The following is a 15,620-nucleotide window of genomic DNA, read 5'->3' as shown; positions in this document are numbered from 1 at the left end:
TACAGGCATATGCCGCCATGTCCAGCAAGAATTCTGTTTTTTTTTTTTTTTTGGCGGGTTTGAACTCAGGGCTTCGCACTTGCAAAGCAGGTGCTCTACCACTTGAACCATGACTCTAACCCAAGAATTCTTAACTATATTTTATTCCTACAGGAAAGTCATCTAATTCCATCTTCAAAATAACTTTCTGAATTTTAGATGTAAGTGGGACAAGACTTTGGTATTACTTATGGAAACTAAAATGGGAAGAAGGGGATTACTGAAGGCCTGGCTGCAACATGCTCCTCATCACTGCTGGCTAGGCTTCAGAACTGAGGACCTGGCTTTGTTTTGATGGAGAGTTACTGGTGTGCTGATGTTTTGTCAGCCTCCCCCTTTCATCTTGGTTTTGGGTGAACCAAAGTGAGTACCTGTCCTTAACATTTGGAGTTTTAGGAATTCGCACTAGTTGAGGGTCTTAGATGGGGCTTCTTGAAGCCCTTTCCTAATGTGGCTGTGGTTGGGGTCCTCTCTGTGTTTGAAAGGGACTTTGGGATCATGTTATCTAATTTGTTCATTTTATAGCTAAAGATACTGAACCCTATAGGTAAATCTTTTCTCTGTTCTTTGGCTGTAGACAACACTCCCTAGTGACTAGTCACCTAACAACTATGTACTGACTACTTGCCAAGAGGAAAGCTAGATGATCTCTGGCTTTTCAAGGCTGGTCTCAAATTTTATCTCTTTAAGGACAGTTGTGGCTGGGTACATTCTATTCTCTTTGAAGGTGGAGAGAAAGCATAGAAAAAATGGGGTCATTATCGGACCACATAGAACTAATGGAGCAGGGAGATTTTTCAGGCAGTTAACATTGAGAACGGCTTGTACTAGAAAGATGGTTGAAGGCATGGATTACAAGAAAGTGTGGAAAGACAGGGTGGGGAGGGGAGGGAGAGGAGTGCCTGCCCATGTTAACACCCTGTGGCTCACACATTAGCCCTTGTGTGGGATTTCACATCCTACAGCCTGTGTGTGTGTGAGTGTAATTAGAGCAGTGATGGGCTGAGAAGAGATTGTCTTAGAGTCCCTTTCCAAATTTCTGGCTGTGTTTTTTGACTCTTGGGGTCATGAAAAGGCCAAGAGGCAGAGAAGCCTTATTTAAGAAGGTTAGGATAGGACTATCTTATTTCCTGCACTGCCTTATCCATAGGAGGTGGTCGATGGTTATTTAATTGAATTTGATAGTTTGGTGAATTTGGATCATTTACAATATATAACTGTTTTACCCATGTTGTGCATCTTATTATTTTTAAGACCTATAGAGGTCAACAAGCATGCTTATTTCTGAGATCTTGGGGGATGACTGGGGATGAGGTGAGGGTCTGAAGTATGGAGAAAGTAGCTCTGGCTAAGACTTAATGACATAAAGGATTTAGCCATACAAGAACCCCAGGACAGAGCATTTCAGGCAGAGGGAATGGCCAGTGCAAAAGTTCTAAAGCAGAAGTGAGCTTGGCACATTTGCAGATCAGCAGGGCCAGTGTGAGTGGAGGACAATGAGCAAGGGAGTGCGTGGTTGGAGGGAAAGTCGAGGAGAGGGAATAGGTCACATAATAGTGTCTTAAAGGACCTGGATGGTTAGAGACTGGATTCTGCTCTAAGAAACAGAAGGGAAGCTATTTGGTTTTATGCAGGCAATCAACAGGATGTGATTTCTGCTTTCAAGAGATAACTAGTGCTGTTGTGCTGAGACTAAGTGGTAGAGAATGAGAGTGGAGTGGGCGAGACCATGCGGGAGGCTGTCCCAGGGAACCAAAGGAGGTAGAACTTGGACTTGATGGTAGAGAAGTGGATGGACTGGGGACATGTCTTGGTCAAAGAGCCAAAAAGACTTACTGCTGTATTAATGTGAAGTAAGAAAGGGAGGAATTGAGGTTTGGGTTTTAGCAATTTGAGTGGAAGGTGTCCTGTTTATTGGGATGGGGAACTCTAAGGGAGGACACGTTGGGCAGTTGGCGATCTAGTTCTTTGGCCCTTTTGAATTAAAAAATATGCCTACTGGCCATTAAAGTGGAGCAGTCGTGGCAGTTGGTTATGAGTTTTAGTTCAGCGTGGGACTAGAAATGTGGATGGGGTTTAAGTCTATGAGACTGAGGTAGGTCACCTGGGTAGATGAGCTCCAGGTAGCCTGTGGCCCAAGGTCTAATCAAGAGGAACAAGTAGCAAAGGAGCCTGAAAAGAAGTGGTTGATGTCATAGGAGAAAAAAAGTAGAGAACTGGTTCTGGAGAGCCAAGAGAAATGCTAAGGAGAAAGGACGTGATAGACAGTTGCTGTTGGATTTAGTAATACGGAAGTTGGTGTTCGTGATTAGAGCTGTGAAATGTGGATGCAGGAGTTTTGGCTTGAAGATAGTTTGTCTTTGAGTTAGAGATATCTACAACAACATCCCAGGTTGGTTCTTTTCAAAGGCCAACTAATTGGGTTTTTTTCTTCCTGTCCACCATTTCCCCTAACAGGCCACAAGGTGGCGTGAGTGACTTACACTATAGGCAGGTTGGCACTTCATGCCTTAGGTTGGATTTTTTCAGTGCCTTTCACTGAAATGAAGATGTTTTTAGAAGATTGAGTTGCTGAGAAAATAAAATTTCCCTCTTTCTGAACAAAAGTGATTATGGATGGAGGGTCTGGTTTCCTTTAATTTGAAGCCAGGCATGGCGGTGCATGCCTGTAATCCTAGGACCTAGAAGGCTGAGCCAGGAGGACTACAAGTTCAAGGCAAGCCTGGGCTACAGTGAAACCCTGTCTTAAAAAAAAAAAGAAAGAAAGATTTCTTGCAATTTAAAGTGAAAATATGAAGAAGCAGGATATGAAACGTATATGATGATCTTGCCGATTTAAAAAAGTAAGAAAACTATAAAAATAGAAACTGAGATTCCCGGCAATGGCAGACTGAATGCATATTTAAATCCCTTCGTGCAGCCCCACCAAAGTGACCCTGGAAAGATTTAAAAAAAAAAAAAAAGATATAAGCCCACAAAGACAAGAGCAATAGGCAAGGAGACAATAGCAATGAAATTTGGGGAACTAGAAGCAAATTGAGAGGTGAGAAGTGAATCATAAAAGTCACAAAAGCTGAGTTGGGGAGAAACTGTGGAATCTGACTAAAAGTCAAGAACGGAGCACCACGCCCCTTGGAGATGAGGGTGAGTTGGAGCTGAAGAGGCGAGTAAGTCGGGAGTCTGTTCAAGAATCAGTTAGAGCTTCCCATTCTCTTCTCTCTCTTTATTCAGGGGCCACTGTCCCTTCTCCATGCTGGCAAAACTGGGGGCATCTTGATTGGAAGTAGTAAAATTAGAGGGTCTCTGGACCAAGAGACTCCAGGGACAGCTGAGAGCGTCAGTAAAAGACTTCTGAACATGAGACTTAGTCGCATTTTCCTGCTTGGCTCTCAGCTTTTATCTTCCATGCAAAGCTTAGCATAGTCTTTTCTAGAAAATCCGAATAAGCCAAGGGAAGAGGATGAAGTGGGCAGGGGTGGGAGGGGACTCCCTCCAGGAAAGGACCCAGCAGAGTCCCCTTGAGAGAATTGTTGACAAGCTCTCTGTGTGCAAAGAGCAGGGGTTACCAAATATTTAAGGGAAGACTCTAATATGAATATCAGAAAGTAAAGACAAACAAGAAAAAGCATGTTGAATGAAACATTAAAAGGGGAAGAAAATTTCCAGAAAACAATCATTAATATCCTCAGAAAGAGAAGAAAGCATAGCTACAAGACGAGATTTCTTTTTAAATTCAGAGAATGAAGAGCTCTTGGAAATTAAAATCGTGATAGGAATGAAAATAAAAATCAAGAAGAAGTACAAGAAAATTTTAAGGAAATCACATACAAAACAAAAAGACAGTGGATTGGAGAGAAAAAATATGAAAGCTAGAGGAGTACATCCAACATTTGAATGATAGGAGTGCCAGAAGAGAAAACAGAAGTGAGTAACATCAAGGAAGTCATCCAAAGGGACTGGAAACGAAGTCGTAAGCATTGCTAATTATGTCTGAGAAATGAGATTATGGATGGTGTTTTTTTGGCAGTACTGGGACTTGAACTCAGGACCTACACTTTGAGCCACTCCACCAACCCTTTTTTTGTTATGGGCTTTTTTTTTAAGGTGGTCTCATGAAGTATTTGCCCTGGTGGGCTTTGAACCATGATCTTCCTGATCTCTGCCTCCTGAGTAGCTAGGATTTTAAGTATGAGCCACTGGCACCCGGCTCTTTATGGTTTTCTTTATTTTCCAAATTTTCTGGAACAAATCTTTTAAGATACTTTAATATTCGGGTAAAAGGTGTGGCTTCAGTTACCAACATTGCTCAAGAACACTTAGCTCATAGGCAGTCTCATTTTCAACAGAATGAATGTGCAAAAGGAGCAGCCTGTGCTCAATCATTCAATCAGAAATTGTGATGCCACCAGGACCAGGTCATGAATGCTCCTGCTTGTATGAAGATGCTCTCCTAGAGGGCCACCCTAGGTGGTCCCAGGGCCATGTTCAGTGTTCAGTTTCATTCTCATTTGAACTTCCTTATTTGTTACTAAACACACTGTTCTACATGAGTTGCTCTTGGGGTTTTGGGATTGTCAGCCCTTGGCACACCGGTGTACAGACCATTGTGTTCTGCGGTTGTCTACGTTTGGCTGAGCTGTCGGTCAGCTTTGATCCTAATGTCCCTTTTACACGAAGATTGGAAGCTTAAAAACTGTATGCTTGAGGAGGCTTCTGGGTAGCTGCTGGACTGCCTTTTCCGCTCCTCAGTCCGTGAGCCCACAGTCTCACCCAGGGAAGACATGGACATGAGCTCCGGGGAAGAATATCCAACTCTCCCGTAGATACTGACCATTGTGGTGTTTTCCTGGAAAAAATCCAGTGGTGAGGTCAAGAGCCAAACCACGGACTGTATCTGTGATCTAATCTTCCAGGCAGTGTTTTCATTGTAGGATAGAAGCTGTTTGCCATAAATATGTCATGAATGGCATCGTTGCAGGCCTCAGGAAGGCTATTATTAGCTTGTTTTAACATTTTAGATAACAGATACTGTGTTTCCATTGTTTAATGTTTTTATTGTAGAAAAATCCAAACATGCCCAGAAGTTGAAAGTCCGGCAAACCCACATATACATACTTCAGCCAGCTTCAAGAGTTGCCTACTCATGACCCATTTTGTTCTGCCTCTGCTCCCAGCAACTCCCAACCCCCAGCGCCTGGATTATTTTAAAGTAAATCCTGGACATCCTGTCATTTTATATGAAAATATTCAGAACATAAAAGAACTACATTATTGTCACACCTATGAAAACAAAAACTGGTTTCTTACTGTGCTCACATATCCAGTTAGTGCTCAATTTGTCCTAGACCCTGTTTTTATATCACCTCCCCCCAAAAAATCAGGATCCAAATAATGTGATCCTCCTGAATGTGAGGCCCTCCCTGCACACGCTGTGACAGTTTTGTTTTCTCCCGAGCCCTCGGTCCTTCACGTTCTGCTTTCCTGTCTTATTGTTAACACTGTTTATTTCACTTGATGCTGTCTGCCTGCCCTCCAGCATGGAAGCTCCACACAGGCAAGGGTTATTTATTTATTTATTTTTGTTGTTGTTCTGTTTTCTGCCCTAGCCCTGCCCCGGATAAATGAATGAAGATGCCATATGGCAGAAACGGGGAGGAGGGGCTGTGACACAGACTGTGAGGAGGAAAGTATCTCCATTGATTTCTCATGTCTGTCAGATCAGAGATCCCTATAAAGTTCTGTGAGGGACCCAGGTGAACACCTGTGCATGTCCTCTGTGATGGACAGGTTCTCTGCAGACTCCAACTTGGCCTGTTGGCCCTGTCACCCCATTGTAGGCTCAGCCCTATCTAACAGCCATCAGCTGTTTTGACTGGTTTTATCCATGGAGACTGTGTGTTGAGTAGGGGGCCTGTACTCTTGGACCCCAGCCAACAGTATGCAGAGTCATTTGCTTCCCACAAGCATGGTAGTGGTAAACAGTATATCAATTCAGAACATGCTTCCCAACCTTCAGTATGGTTGGGTCATGGTCAGACGTGAAAACCTAAGCTGGAAGCTAGCAGGAAGAGCCTGAAAAAGTCACTGCTATGTTATCAGTCAGCAGTGTGGCATTGAACGCATCCGCTACTGTCACTGTGCCGTGTTTCCTTGTCTAGAAAACAGGCACGACGTCCTCTTGCCTCCACAGGGTTGTTGGGAGTCTTGTATGCTGTGCAGTGACACTAGGGTTTTAAACAGATCCTCCAGCCAGTCTGCTCAAGAGGGAAGAATTTTGGCTGCTATAGGTGAGGTCAGGGTAGCAGAGGCTGAGGACAGTGGCCCAGCAACCTGAAGGGAGGGAATAGGGCTGCATTTTGAGGCTCCCTTGCTGCCTTTGGGGGACTGAAGAAGACTTACCTGTACACTATGTTAACTGTATGGATTTGGTGTACCTCTCTCCCATCCCTCCCCCCTCCAGGGGCTTTGGCAACCCCAGCAAAGAGTTGTGGAGTAGAACGAGGGACAGAAAGTCCTCTGTGTTCTGACTGTATTCCATGACATTGTCTAAAGAGCTTTGTTTCTGAAGTTCTTGCCATAGTTGCGTGTCAATCGTTTGGCTCTGAAGTTCTGGCAATTCTTGCAATTCATCTTCATTCCTAGAAGTGTGAGGCTGGGAACATGCTTTTCCAGTAAAACGTGCAGCACCCTGTGAAGGGAAGTACATACACAGGGTAAGAATTCCAGCCGGCCCCTCCCGGGCTTCTCCTTCACTCCACGGATAGCATTGTGTGTGTGTTTCTGTCAGGTGGAGAGTTCGATTTTTACTGTCCCCTCCTGGGATCAGACCAGTGGATTTAGATTATTTTCTAGTCTCTATGAAATCCAGAAAGGACCCCTAATTTTTTGTTTGTTTTTACTGTATAGATGTATGCCATCCAGTATGCTAGCCACATATCATATATAGCTATTTATTTAAATTAAGTTAAAATTAGTAAAACAAAATAAAACTTAAACCCAGCTCCTTGGTCACATGAGCCACACTTGAAGTGGTCAGTAGGCAGGGAAGGCTACTGTGTTAGAGAGAGCAGAAACATATAGAATGTTTCCATCATAGCGGAAGGTTCCTTTGAACGTCACTGTAAGTACTATTCAGAGATTAATGAGTGCAGGAAGCAAACATCTACGCACTTGGGAGAAGATGAGTGGCACACCACGGAAAAGGGGGATTGCAGGTTTTGTCTCTTGCTCTTTTCCTGGAGAAAGGAACATTCCTCAAGCTGGGCAGCAGTGGCTCACGCCTGTAATCCTAGCTATTCAGGAGGCAGAGGTCAGGAGGATTGAGTTTCAAAGCCAGCCCAGGCAAATAGTTCAGGAGACCCTATCTTGAAAAAGCCCATCACAAAAAAGGGATGGTGGAGTGGCTCAAGGTGTAGGTCTTGAGTTGAAACCTCAGTACTGCAAAACCAAAACAAAGAAAAATAAAAGAAATAGCCTCAAAGTAAATTATTTCTTAAGGGAGATTTGGGGTTTCCCAGTACATTCTGTTAGAAGGTTGGACCTGGAGTGCTTTCAACTGTTCAGTCACTCATCACTTTTGAGCACATTGATGGGAACCCAAGGTACCTCCATGCTCTGCTGGAAGGTCCCTAGGGGGAAAATGTATGGTTAGAAACTTTCATAGCAACTTGTGACTTCTTGAGTTAGTGGGGGAAAAAACTTTTTTTAAATCATTCTTGGTTTGCTATTTCTGATTCTACCAGAAGAAGAAGAAAAAAGAAATCTTTAATGAATGTTCTACAAGCTTTTCTGTTTCACTTACTAAGATCTTAGCAGCAGAGCTAAGAGTAGACGAGGCAAGGAAAGTGAGCCCAGGGCACAGGTTCATGGAGATTCTCTCTCTCAGATGCTGACCTGCTGGCATGGGCCTAAGAGTGAGTGTTTTCTCACATTTTGTGCCCTGAGCACCTGGCTTGCCTCGTGTCAGTCCCAACCAGGGCCAACTTTGGTTGGGCCCACTTCCCACTCACTCTGGCAGACTTGCTGTGTGGTTCTAGGAGTCCTGGACTTGTACACACAGAGCTCTTGCACATATACAGCCTCATTCTGTGTCTGCATCCTTCCTGAGCCCTCGGAAACTTTGCTTTTTGTTCCTGACCCAGCGGGAGGACAAACACAATAGACCTTAGGTGTTGTGGTCATAGCGTCCCAAGGAGCCCGCCATTGAGGAAGACTGTGCACTCAGGCGGTGTAGCGTTCAGCGCTGGACGTCAGATGCTTGGTTCATTTTTCCCGTAACGCCGCTCAACTTCTGCTAAAGATGTGCCGCCTTTCAACAGACCTGAAATTTTCACTTATCACTTCAGTCAAGCATAGTAAACTTTTGCCTTTTGGAGTATCATTTGCTTTTGAGGAGACAGATTTTCACAAAAATAAAGGTAGGGAAACACTCAATAGATCACACAATAATTTAAACGCAACACAGAAGAGCGCAAGACTGGCAGAGCTCCTCCACGTTAACTGAGCTGTATGATATGCGTGCAGGAATGAAAAATTCTGTTTTTGAAGTTTCTTTTTATTTGTTTGTCTGTTTGGTTATTTATTTATTTATATCATGTGTGGTCAAAACCACATGTAATAAGCCTGTGAATGAGGCAGGCCCCCTGTAAGTGGCTCCCATGTCAATGGATGAAGCAGTGATCTCCTACCAGGGATCAACTCAGTGAATGAAAGAGTAAAGACAATGCTTAGCTCTGTTCAACAGCCTGGTGACTAGAGTTCATTACGGTGTACAGTGTAGTATATTCTTGAACATTGCAGAGAAGATAGATTTTAAGTCATCTAACCATAAAAAATAAGTATCTGAAGGAATGTATTCAGTTATCTCACCTTAGCCATGCCATAATATGTATTTTGAAACATATCATATATGATAAATATATACATATATGCTTTTGTCAGTTAAAATAAATAAATGTTAATAATAATAATGAAGAACTGGCTTGACTTAGACTTTTCTTTTGAGTTCGGAGAACAGCTCATATTGTAACTGGGAGCACAGCTGAGGTCTCTGGACATGGTGAAGCTGAGACCTCCCCGGGACAATGTGGCCATGGGTGGGCTCGTTTTCCCTACTTGCCCTTTCCCAGGAGTCTTTTAGTGTCAGGCAGAGTTACCTCCTTAAAAAGCTCTATCTCCAGGAATGGTTCTCCTTTCTTCCCTCCTTTCCCCTGCTGTCTCCAGAATCTGTGTCACATGTCAGGCTGCAGCTTCCTGAACCATGACCAGATTGTCCTAAGAGCACATGGCTGGGCATGGGATGTTGTGATCTGGGGAGGACTGGGCATTGGAGGTCCCTCTGTAGATTCTATATCACACGTTTTTCCTTTCTGCTTCCCACAGAGCGTATTGAAGAAGAGGGACCAAGTTCAAGCAGAGTATGAAGCCAAACTGGAAGCTGTGGCTCTAAGAAAAGAAGACCGCCCCAAGGTCAGGAAAGCCACCAGCAAGGGATGGGCAACTATGGATTTATAATCTCCCTACTGGTGCTAAGTAACCCTCATCCCTAGATCTGTACCACTAAGGTGGCCAGTGGGGGGGGGGGTGAGGGGGTGGGATGGTGTCAATGTTACTGTTTCCATTTTTTTTACTCCCTTTTATTCATATATACACATGTATATTTTTTCTCGTTAGTTCCATACACGTGTGTGGTGTGGGCGCCATTATTATTCCCATATGAGAGATGAGCAAAGCAAGACCACGATCTCATAGCTAGCAACCAGCAGAGCTGGGATTAGTCCTTGCTGTCCAGCTGGACTCTTGCCCGCTACCATTCTGTTGTTCTGCTTCTTCTTTGTTTGTAATTAGGCATTGTATTTGTTCTCAGAGAAGGAGTGGGCATAGGGAATGTTATTAAAAAGATAATAGTAGGGACCCAAGTTTCAGGCAAATAGTTTCACACCAGAATGTTCCTTCCTCCTTCTCCCCCTCCCTGGAATGGAAGCAGCTTTGGGAATTTGAAACCCAGATTTCAGCGATGGCACTCCTTGGTTTTTATATTAATCGCATCACATAATTGCTGCACTAGTCATCCAAGGCCCCGAGGAAAATTGTTCTTTCTTCATTTCATAGGTGAGGAAATGAGTCATGGAGCTGCTCTATAAATTGCCTGGCCTCTTCAGTGCCAAATGTCTCTGCATCCAATGTGCCATACACAGCAGGCATATAATAACGTGTTTATTGTGTTGATTCATGTGTCACCCGTCGTGATCTTCAGCGGTGTGAACGCTGCCTACATCTGTGGAAAGTAGCACAGCACAGGGTCCCTTGCCATTGGCCCAGTGCATGTGGCTGGGACTCCCCTACCACCTTGTTTATGGGCTGTCACAGCAAGCCTGGAGGGATCCTGTGAGGGAAATGTAGCCAGGTGCACAGCTGCCCTCTGTCTCTGCTGCCTGTCCCACTGGCAAGTTTCCAGTTGTCCCCAACATACTTAGGGACACAGTGCCATGTGCTGAGCCCCTGTCTCAGGTCCTTGCTAAGCAGGCACACTACCACTTGTGCCATGCCACCCTCCCTTTTTGCATTGGTTAGGTTATTTCTGAGATAGGGTCTAGCTTTATTCCCTAGCTGGCCTGGGCCACAGCCCTTCTGTTTGTGCTTCTCAGTGTACACAGGATGTCAGGCTCACAGCTTCATGCCCAGCTGTTGGTTGCAATAGGGTCTTGCTGACTTCTTGCCTGAGTTGACCTCAAACCATGATCCTGCTGATCTCCATCTGCCAAGTAGCTAGAATCGCAGACTTGAGCCACTGCAACTATATTTAATTTTTTTCCTTCTAATAATTTAGTCCCAATGTGAAGATAAGAGTTTACCTCACAAAAGACAAATACCTTGTTTGCCTGTGTAATCTCACATATGAAATCTAGAAAGGTTGACCTCATACAAACAGGGTAGAAGGGTGGTTGCCTGGAGATGGGGAGTTGTCAATTAAAAAGAACAAACCTCCAGTTATGAAATGAATGTGCTTTGTGGATTCATGTACAGCATGGGTATGATGGGTATTGATTTGATTATGGTACTCGTTATGTAATGTACACATCAAATCATATACCTTGAATGTATATAATTTTTGTTAATTAAATATTTTTTAAAAACCCAGAAATCACTTTCCTTAGCTAGGGGAGGAAGGAGAGCTAGCAAGTCTTGCCCATGGCCTAGTTTGGAGACTAAGGAGCCTACCTTTGCAGGTGTCACTTAAATAGTTCTGTCAGTGTTTGTACATGCTTGGCACTGAATACAAGCTTTTTCAGAGGCTACTTTGGTCATTTAATATGTTCGGCCTATCCCAGACACGTTTGTTTCCAAAGACAGAAGATGAAGGTTATAAACAATAGGCCCAAAAAGCCTTAACTGTGCCTGGCATGCTGACTGTCAGAAGCTCACACTATCCTTGGCACAATCTTGGACAGGGAACAGCTGATTCTGGCTCCCTTGTACCAGCCAGCCCATCTGTGGAGACTTCCCAGCCTCATGTTCTTGCTGGTGTGGGAGACTCCTCTTCCCAGCGTCGACTTCTTGTCCACAGGGCTAATCCTCTTGGCGGCAGGAATTTTTGTAAGAGAGGAAGGAGTTCTTTCCAGTCAATGAGAATAGTAGGCCCCCCCACACACTCTCTCTTCACACACTGCATAGGCCGTCTTTGCCTTCCTCTTTCTAGTGGGATGGTGAGCCATGCCAAAGCTGATTTTGTTATGTGTTACCTCAGTCATGATATGTAAAGATGAAATAGACCACCATGATGGTGTGTCAGTACATGTCAGCCAACCGCAAGGCAGCAGAAATTGTGCACCTGTTGGATTTGGGGCAGCAGCTACCTTGGCCGGCAGAGGAAGATCTGCTGGCAGCCTGTGCAAGTTTACCATGGTGTGGTAGAAAGAGCCCAGGATTTACAAAAAGAAGGCCCTGGGTTCAAGGGCAGCTTGGACCAGTTTGCTCAGTTGTGGGCCTGAGTTTTCTCATACATGTGGTTGCTGTTACAATGTAAGGTGCTTAGCATGGCAACTGCTGTAGTAACATGAGCCTCTGCTGCCCATCACAGCTCTCGGTGTCTCCAGTGGGAATGCTGATGGAGAACTTTGTTGCCACCTATATTTTTCGAAATTTTTATTTTGCTTTTTTCAGACCATGATCCTTCAGACATGTTTCCTTTTATCCTTGGCTTCCTCCACTTCCCACGCACCTCTCCTCCCTGTGCTTTGCTTAATGTGGTTTTTAATGAGTCACAAGCCAGAGCTGCTGTTGATGAAATAAAGCTAGGGTATCAGGAAGTGGGTGAGGGCTGATTCTATACCAAGGACCCCACCAGTTCCACTGTTGGTAACTGATCATGGGAGAACGTTGCTAGCAGGTCTGAGGTAGGGATGCAAGGAAGAAGAGGGCCCTGGGTTTGGGCATATTCACAGAAGATCCAGGGGTTTTCTGGATAATTACTTCATTTTAAGGTGAAAGAGCTAGGGAAAGTTGATTTTTTTTTTTTTTAAGCCATGGAGTGGTATTGAAACCGAATCTCTTTTCTGTTACCCAGAGAAAGGAAATAGCCTCACAAGCTCCATGACACTCTCTTTAAATTTCAGATTGGGGTAGATGTGTTAGGATGGAGGAATCTTGAGATGGCATTTTAAGATAAAGGAGGGCACCCCATGGCTCTGCCTGTTGGGCTAGGATCCCTGTGGCTTCTTAGCATGGCTGAGGGCAGGGGATGAGGCCTCCAGAGCGAAGTGAAATATTAGTGTAAAGTATTTCAAGTTCTGCTTTGTTTTTAGCAAATGGAACTCTGGATTGTGTAGACTTTGTTTTTCTCTGTTAATTTTGAGGTTGAGAAATTAAAGGCACTTGGGAGGAGGGCACTACTGCCTTTTGCTGGATCTATCAGGACTAAACTTGCATAAACCTTAGAATTTGACCGTCTTTAGAAACTCAGGAGAATATCAAAGCTGTTACTGGAAACAAGAAAAGGCCAAGGAATCACATTTAAAATTAACCAAGTATCTGTGTCCCTGTGTGAATGAGGGCAAACTGTAGAGGGAACTTTTATATTTCATCCTATTTGACAGTCAACTCTGTTTCAGTGATAATGTGTTCAGGTATCATTAGTTCAAAAATGAAAAAGGAATGGATGCCAGGAGAGATGCCTTACAAACTTTTAACAGTTATTTTCAAAAGGTAATAAAAAAGGCAGGAAGGGGCTATTTTAGTCCCTAACTTATAGTGGCATCATCCTGGGTACAGTGCCAGGTAAAGAAGCAGTTTGAGATTGGCAGTGTCTGAGTGGTGGTGAGATGTGTTGTGGGGAGGTGAGTGGAAGAGGGGGTGTGGCATGTGGAGGGAGCAGGTATGCCATGAAGGTGAGTGGTCGTGATGTGCGAGTGTGGCACGTGGAGGTGAGTGGGAGTGTTTCATGAGGATGGGTGGGACAGAAAACAAGATATGGAGCTTCTCAGAGTGAGCAGAAGTGAGGAAGGCAAGTAGGAATTGGCTCACTTGAACAAACCTCCTAAAATCTGTGCACCTTTAAAAACTTGTAAAATCACCAGCCTGGCTAACATTCTGGAACAGGAAAGACATAGCAGGCAATAAGAACTCTACGGTACCCACGGGGAGAGTTACTGGTACGGAGCTCCTGTAGACCAGAGAGCTATACAAGGGTATCAGTCTTCAGACATGTTTGGCAAGTGAGGAGAGAGATGTTTTCCAGTTCTTTCCATGGCAGCCATGATCCCAGCCTGGGTTAGAAAGCCAGACACATCCAGCCAGAGGAAGGCAGAGCTCTGTCATCTTCCTTTATCTTCTTTCATTCCAGGCCTTCTGTCAGTGTGGTGGTTCTCATTTTACAGATGAGGGCTAAGGGAATTGTATAACTTCTGTACTGAAGCCAACAAATATGTAGCTGGTATTGAGGTCTTTTACCTCTCACCATGTTTGTCCCAGTGGTCTTTGTTCCATCAAGGTCAGGCTCTGACTTTTACAAGCATGTAGAGATGAACGCAGCAGAGACTGGGAAAGACTGTGGATGTGTGACTCCTTAACTTCTTCCAGTTATGGTGCAGGGCTGCTCATGGTTGCCCAGTTCTCATTGTGTCTGCTCTGGATTCATCTTAGGCACTTGCTTCTCTTCCTCCTCACCTGCCATTTGCTGAAGTTTGTGTTTTACCCTCAGTGTTTTCTCAACCTTCACTTTACAGCCCACGTAGAAACTGAAAATACTTGTAGGATAAACAGACAAGGTTGCTTAAATCTGGAAGTGACTAACCTGGGGGCTCTGACTCCCCAGAGGGCCATGGGATCAAATCACTGCTGCTCAGTCTTTGCTGGTTAGGAAGCTCTGCCCCACCTTCTCACATAGCAGCATTTAGCTGAGGAGGCCACCATTTTGAATTAGTTCTGTTGTTGGTCCTGGAACCTGTTTCACAGAAGCCATGAGCTCCCCTCTCCCCAAAGTCTTGGGACTTTTGTCTTGGGAGGTTTTATTAACCTATTGTCATTGTGGGAACAGATAATGTGACAACTCTGACCCAGCTTCACAAAGGAAACTTAGGTAGAGATTTATACACTAGGTCCTGGAAATGCCCCACACATGGCAAGAGTTTAAGAATACATTTTTAAATGAATGTTGAGTGAATGTAGGCTACCACTCTGCTTCCCACACACAAAAACTCACATTCTCCTCCTACCTGAGCCTGTCCCAGCACTCCAACAACCCATATTCTCATGGGTTGGAAATTCTCATGAGAGATAGTGGAAATTCTCATGAGAGATATGGGAACCTATGTGAAAAATGCGTTTTTGTCCTCTATTTAGAAGTTTTTACCTTTCGAGGTCATCTCTGCTGATTTTCTTTTCTTCCCAGTGTCTTACAGAAGGCAACACCTAACCGTTAGCATTAAATATTTCCATCTCGACATCCTTCAGACACAAAGAAGTTGTAACGATACCTCAATCACAAAAATGAAAACATTGGGATAAGAAGATCTGCTAGAGGTTACTAGTCAGTAAATTGTCACAAGAAACAAAAGTGAGAAGAATGCAAGCCTGAGTGTCAGCTGCCAGCAGTCCTTTTGTTGGGCAATTCTTGTTGGGCAATTTCAAAAGCTAGTCACTTCAGACAGCTCACTCATTTCCTCTTACACTCTTCTGTTAAGTTATCCCTTCCCCCTCCTGTAACTCCCTCCATCCTTGGGTTTCTCTGGCTCTGTTTTCTGTTCACCTCTTACTACTTCTGGGCCACCTTTCTTACTGGTCTTTGCTGAGTCCTTCATTAATTCTATAAATATAGGCTTTCTCATAGTTTTCCCCAGAGTCCCTGCCCTCCTCAACCCCATCTTTTATTCCTCACATACATTTTTAAAATTTTTAGTTACAGTAAAATATACATAGTACAAATTTCACCATCTTAACCATCTTTAAGTGTACAGTTCCTAAGTGTTAAATACATTCACATTGTTTTACAACTGATCTCTAGAATTCTTCATCTGGCAGAGCTAAAACCCCACATCCATTAAGCAACTCCCTATTTCTACCCCCACTCCTAGCCTCTGGCAACC

The 15,620-nt window shown here is 44.1% G+C and overlaps 1 protein-coding gene across 3 annotated transcripts in view; it reads left to right on the top strand.

The window, feature by feature from the left end:
- Snx30 (sorting nexin family member 30) overlaps positions 1–15,620 on the top strand; it is a 98,347-nt gene that overhangs the window by 69,554 nt on the left and 13,173 nt on the right. For all 3 annotated transcript variants that reach the window (XM_020170841.2, XM_074051246.1, XM_074051245.1), the window contains one exon: positions 9,421–9,507. In XM_020170841.2, coding sequence (XP_020026430.1) covers positions 9,421–9,507 — 87 coding nt within the window. The remainder of the gene's footprint in view (positions 1–9,420; positions 9,508–15,620) is intronic.

Source organism: Castor canadensis, chromosome 13, assembly GCF_047511655.1.
Source record: "Castor canadensis chromosome 13, mCasCan1.hap1v2, whole genome shotgun sequence".
Taxonomy (NCBI): domain Eukaryota; kingdom Metazoa; phylum Chordata; class Mammalia; order Rodentia; family Castoridae; genus Castor; species Castor canadensis.
The sequence above is the reverse complement of the archived record's forward strand: the minus strand, read 5'-3'. Positions and strand labels throughout refer to the sequence as shown.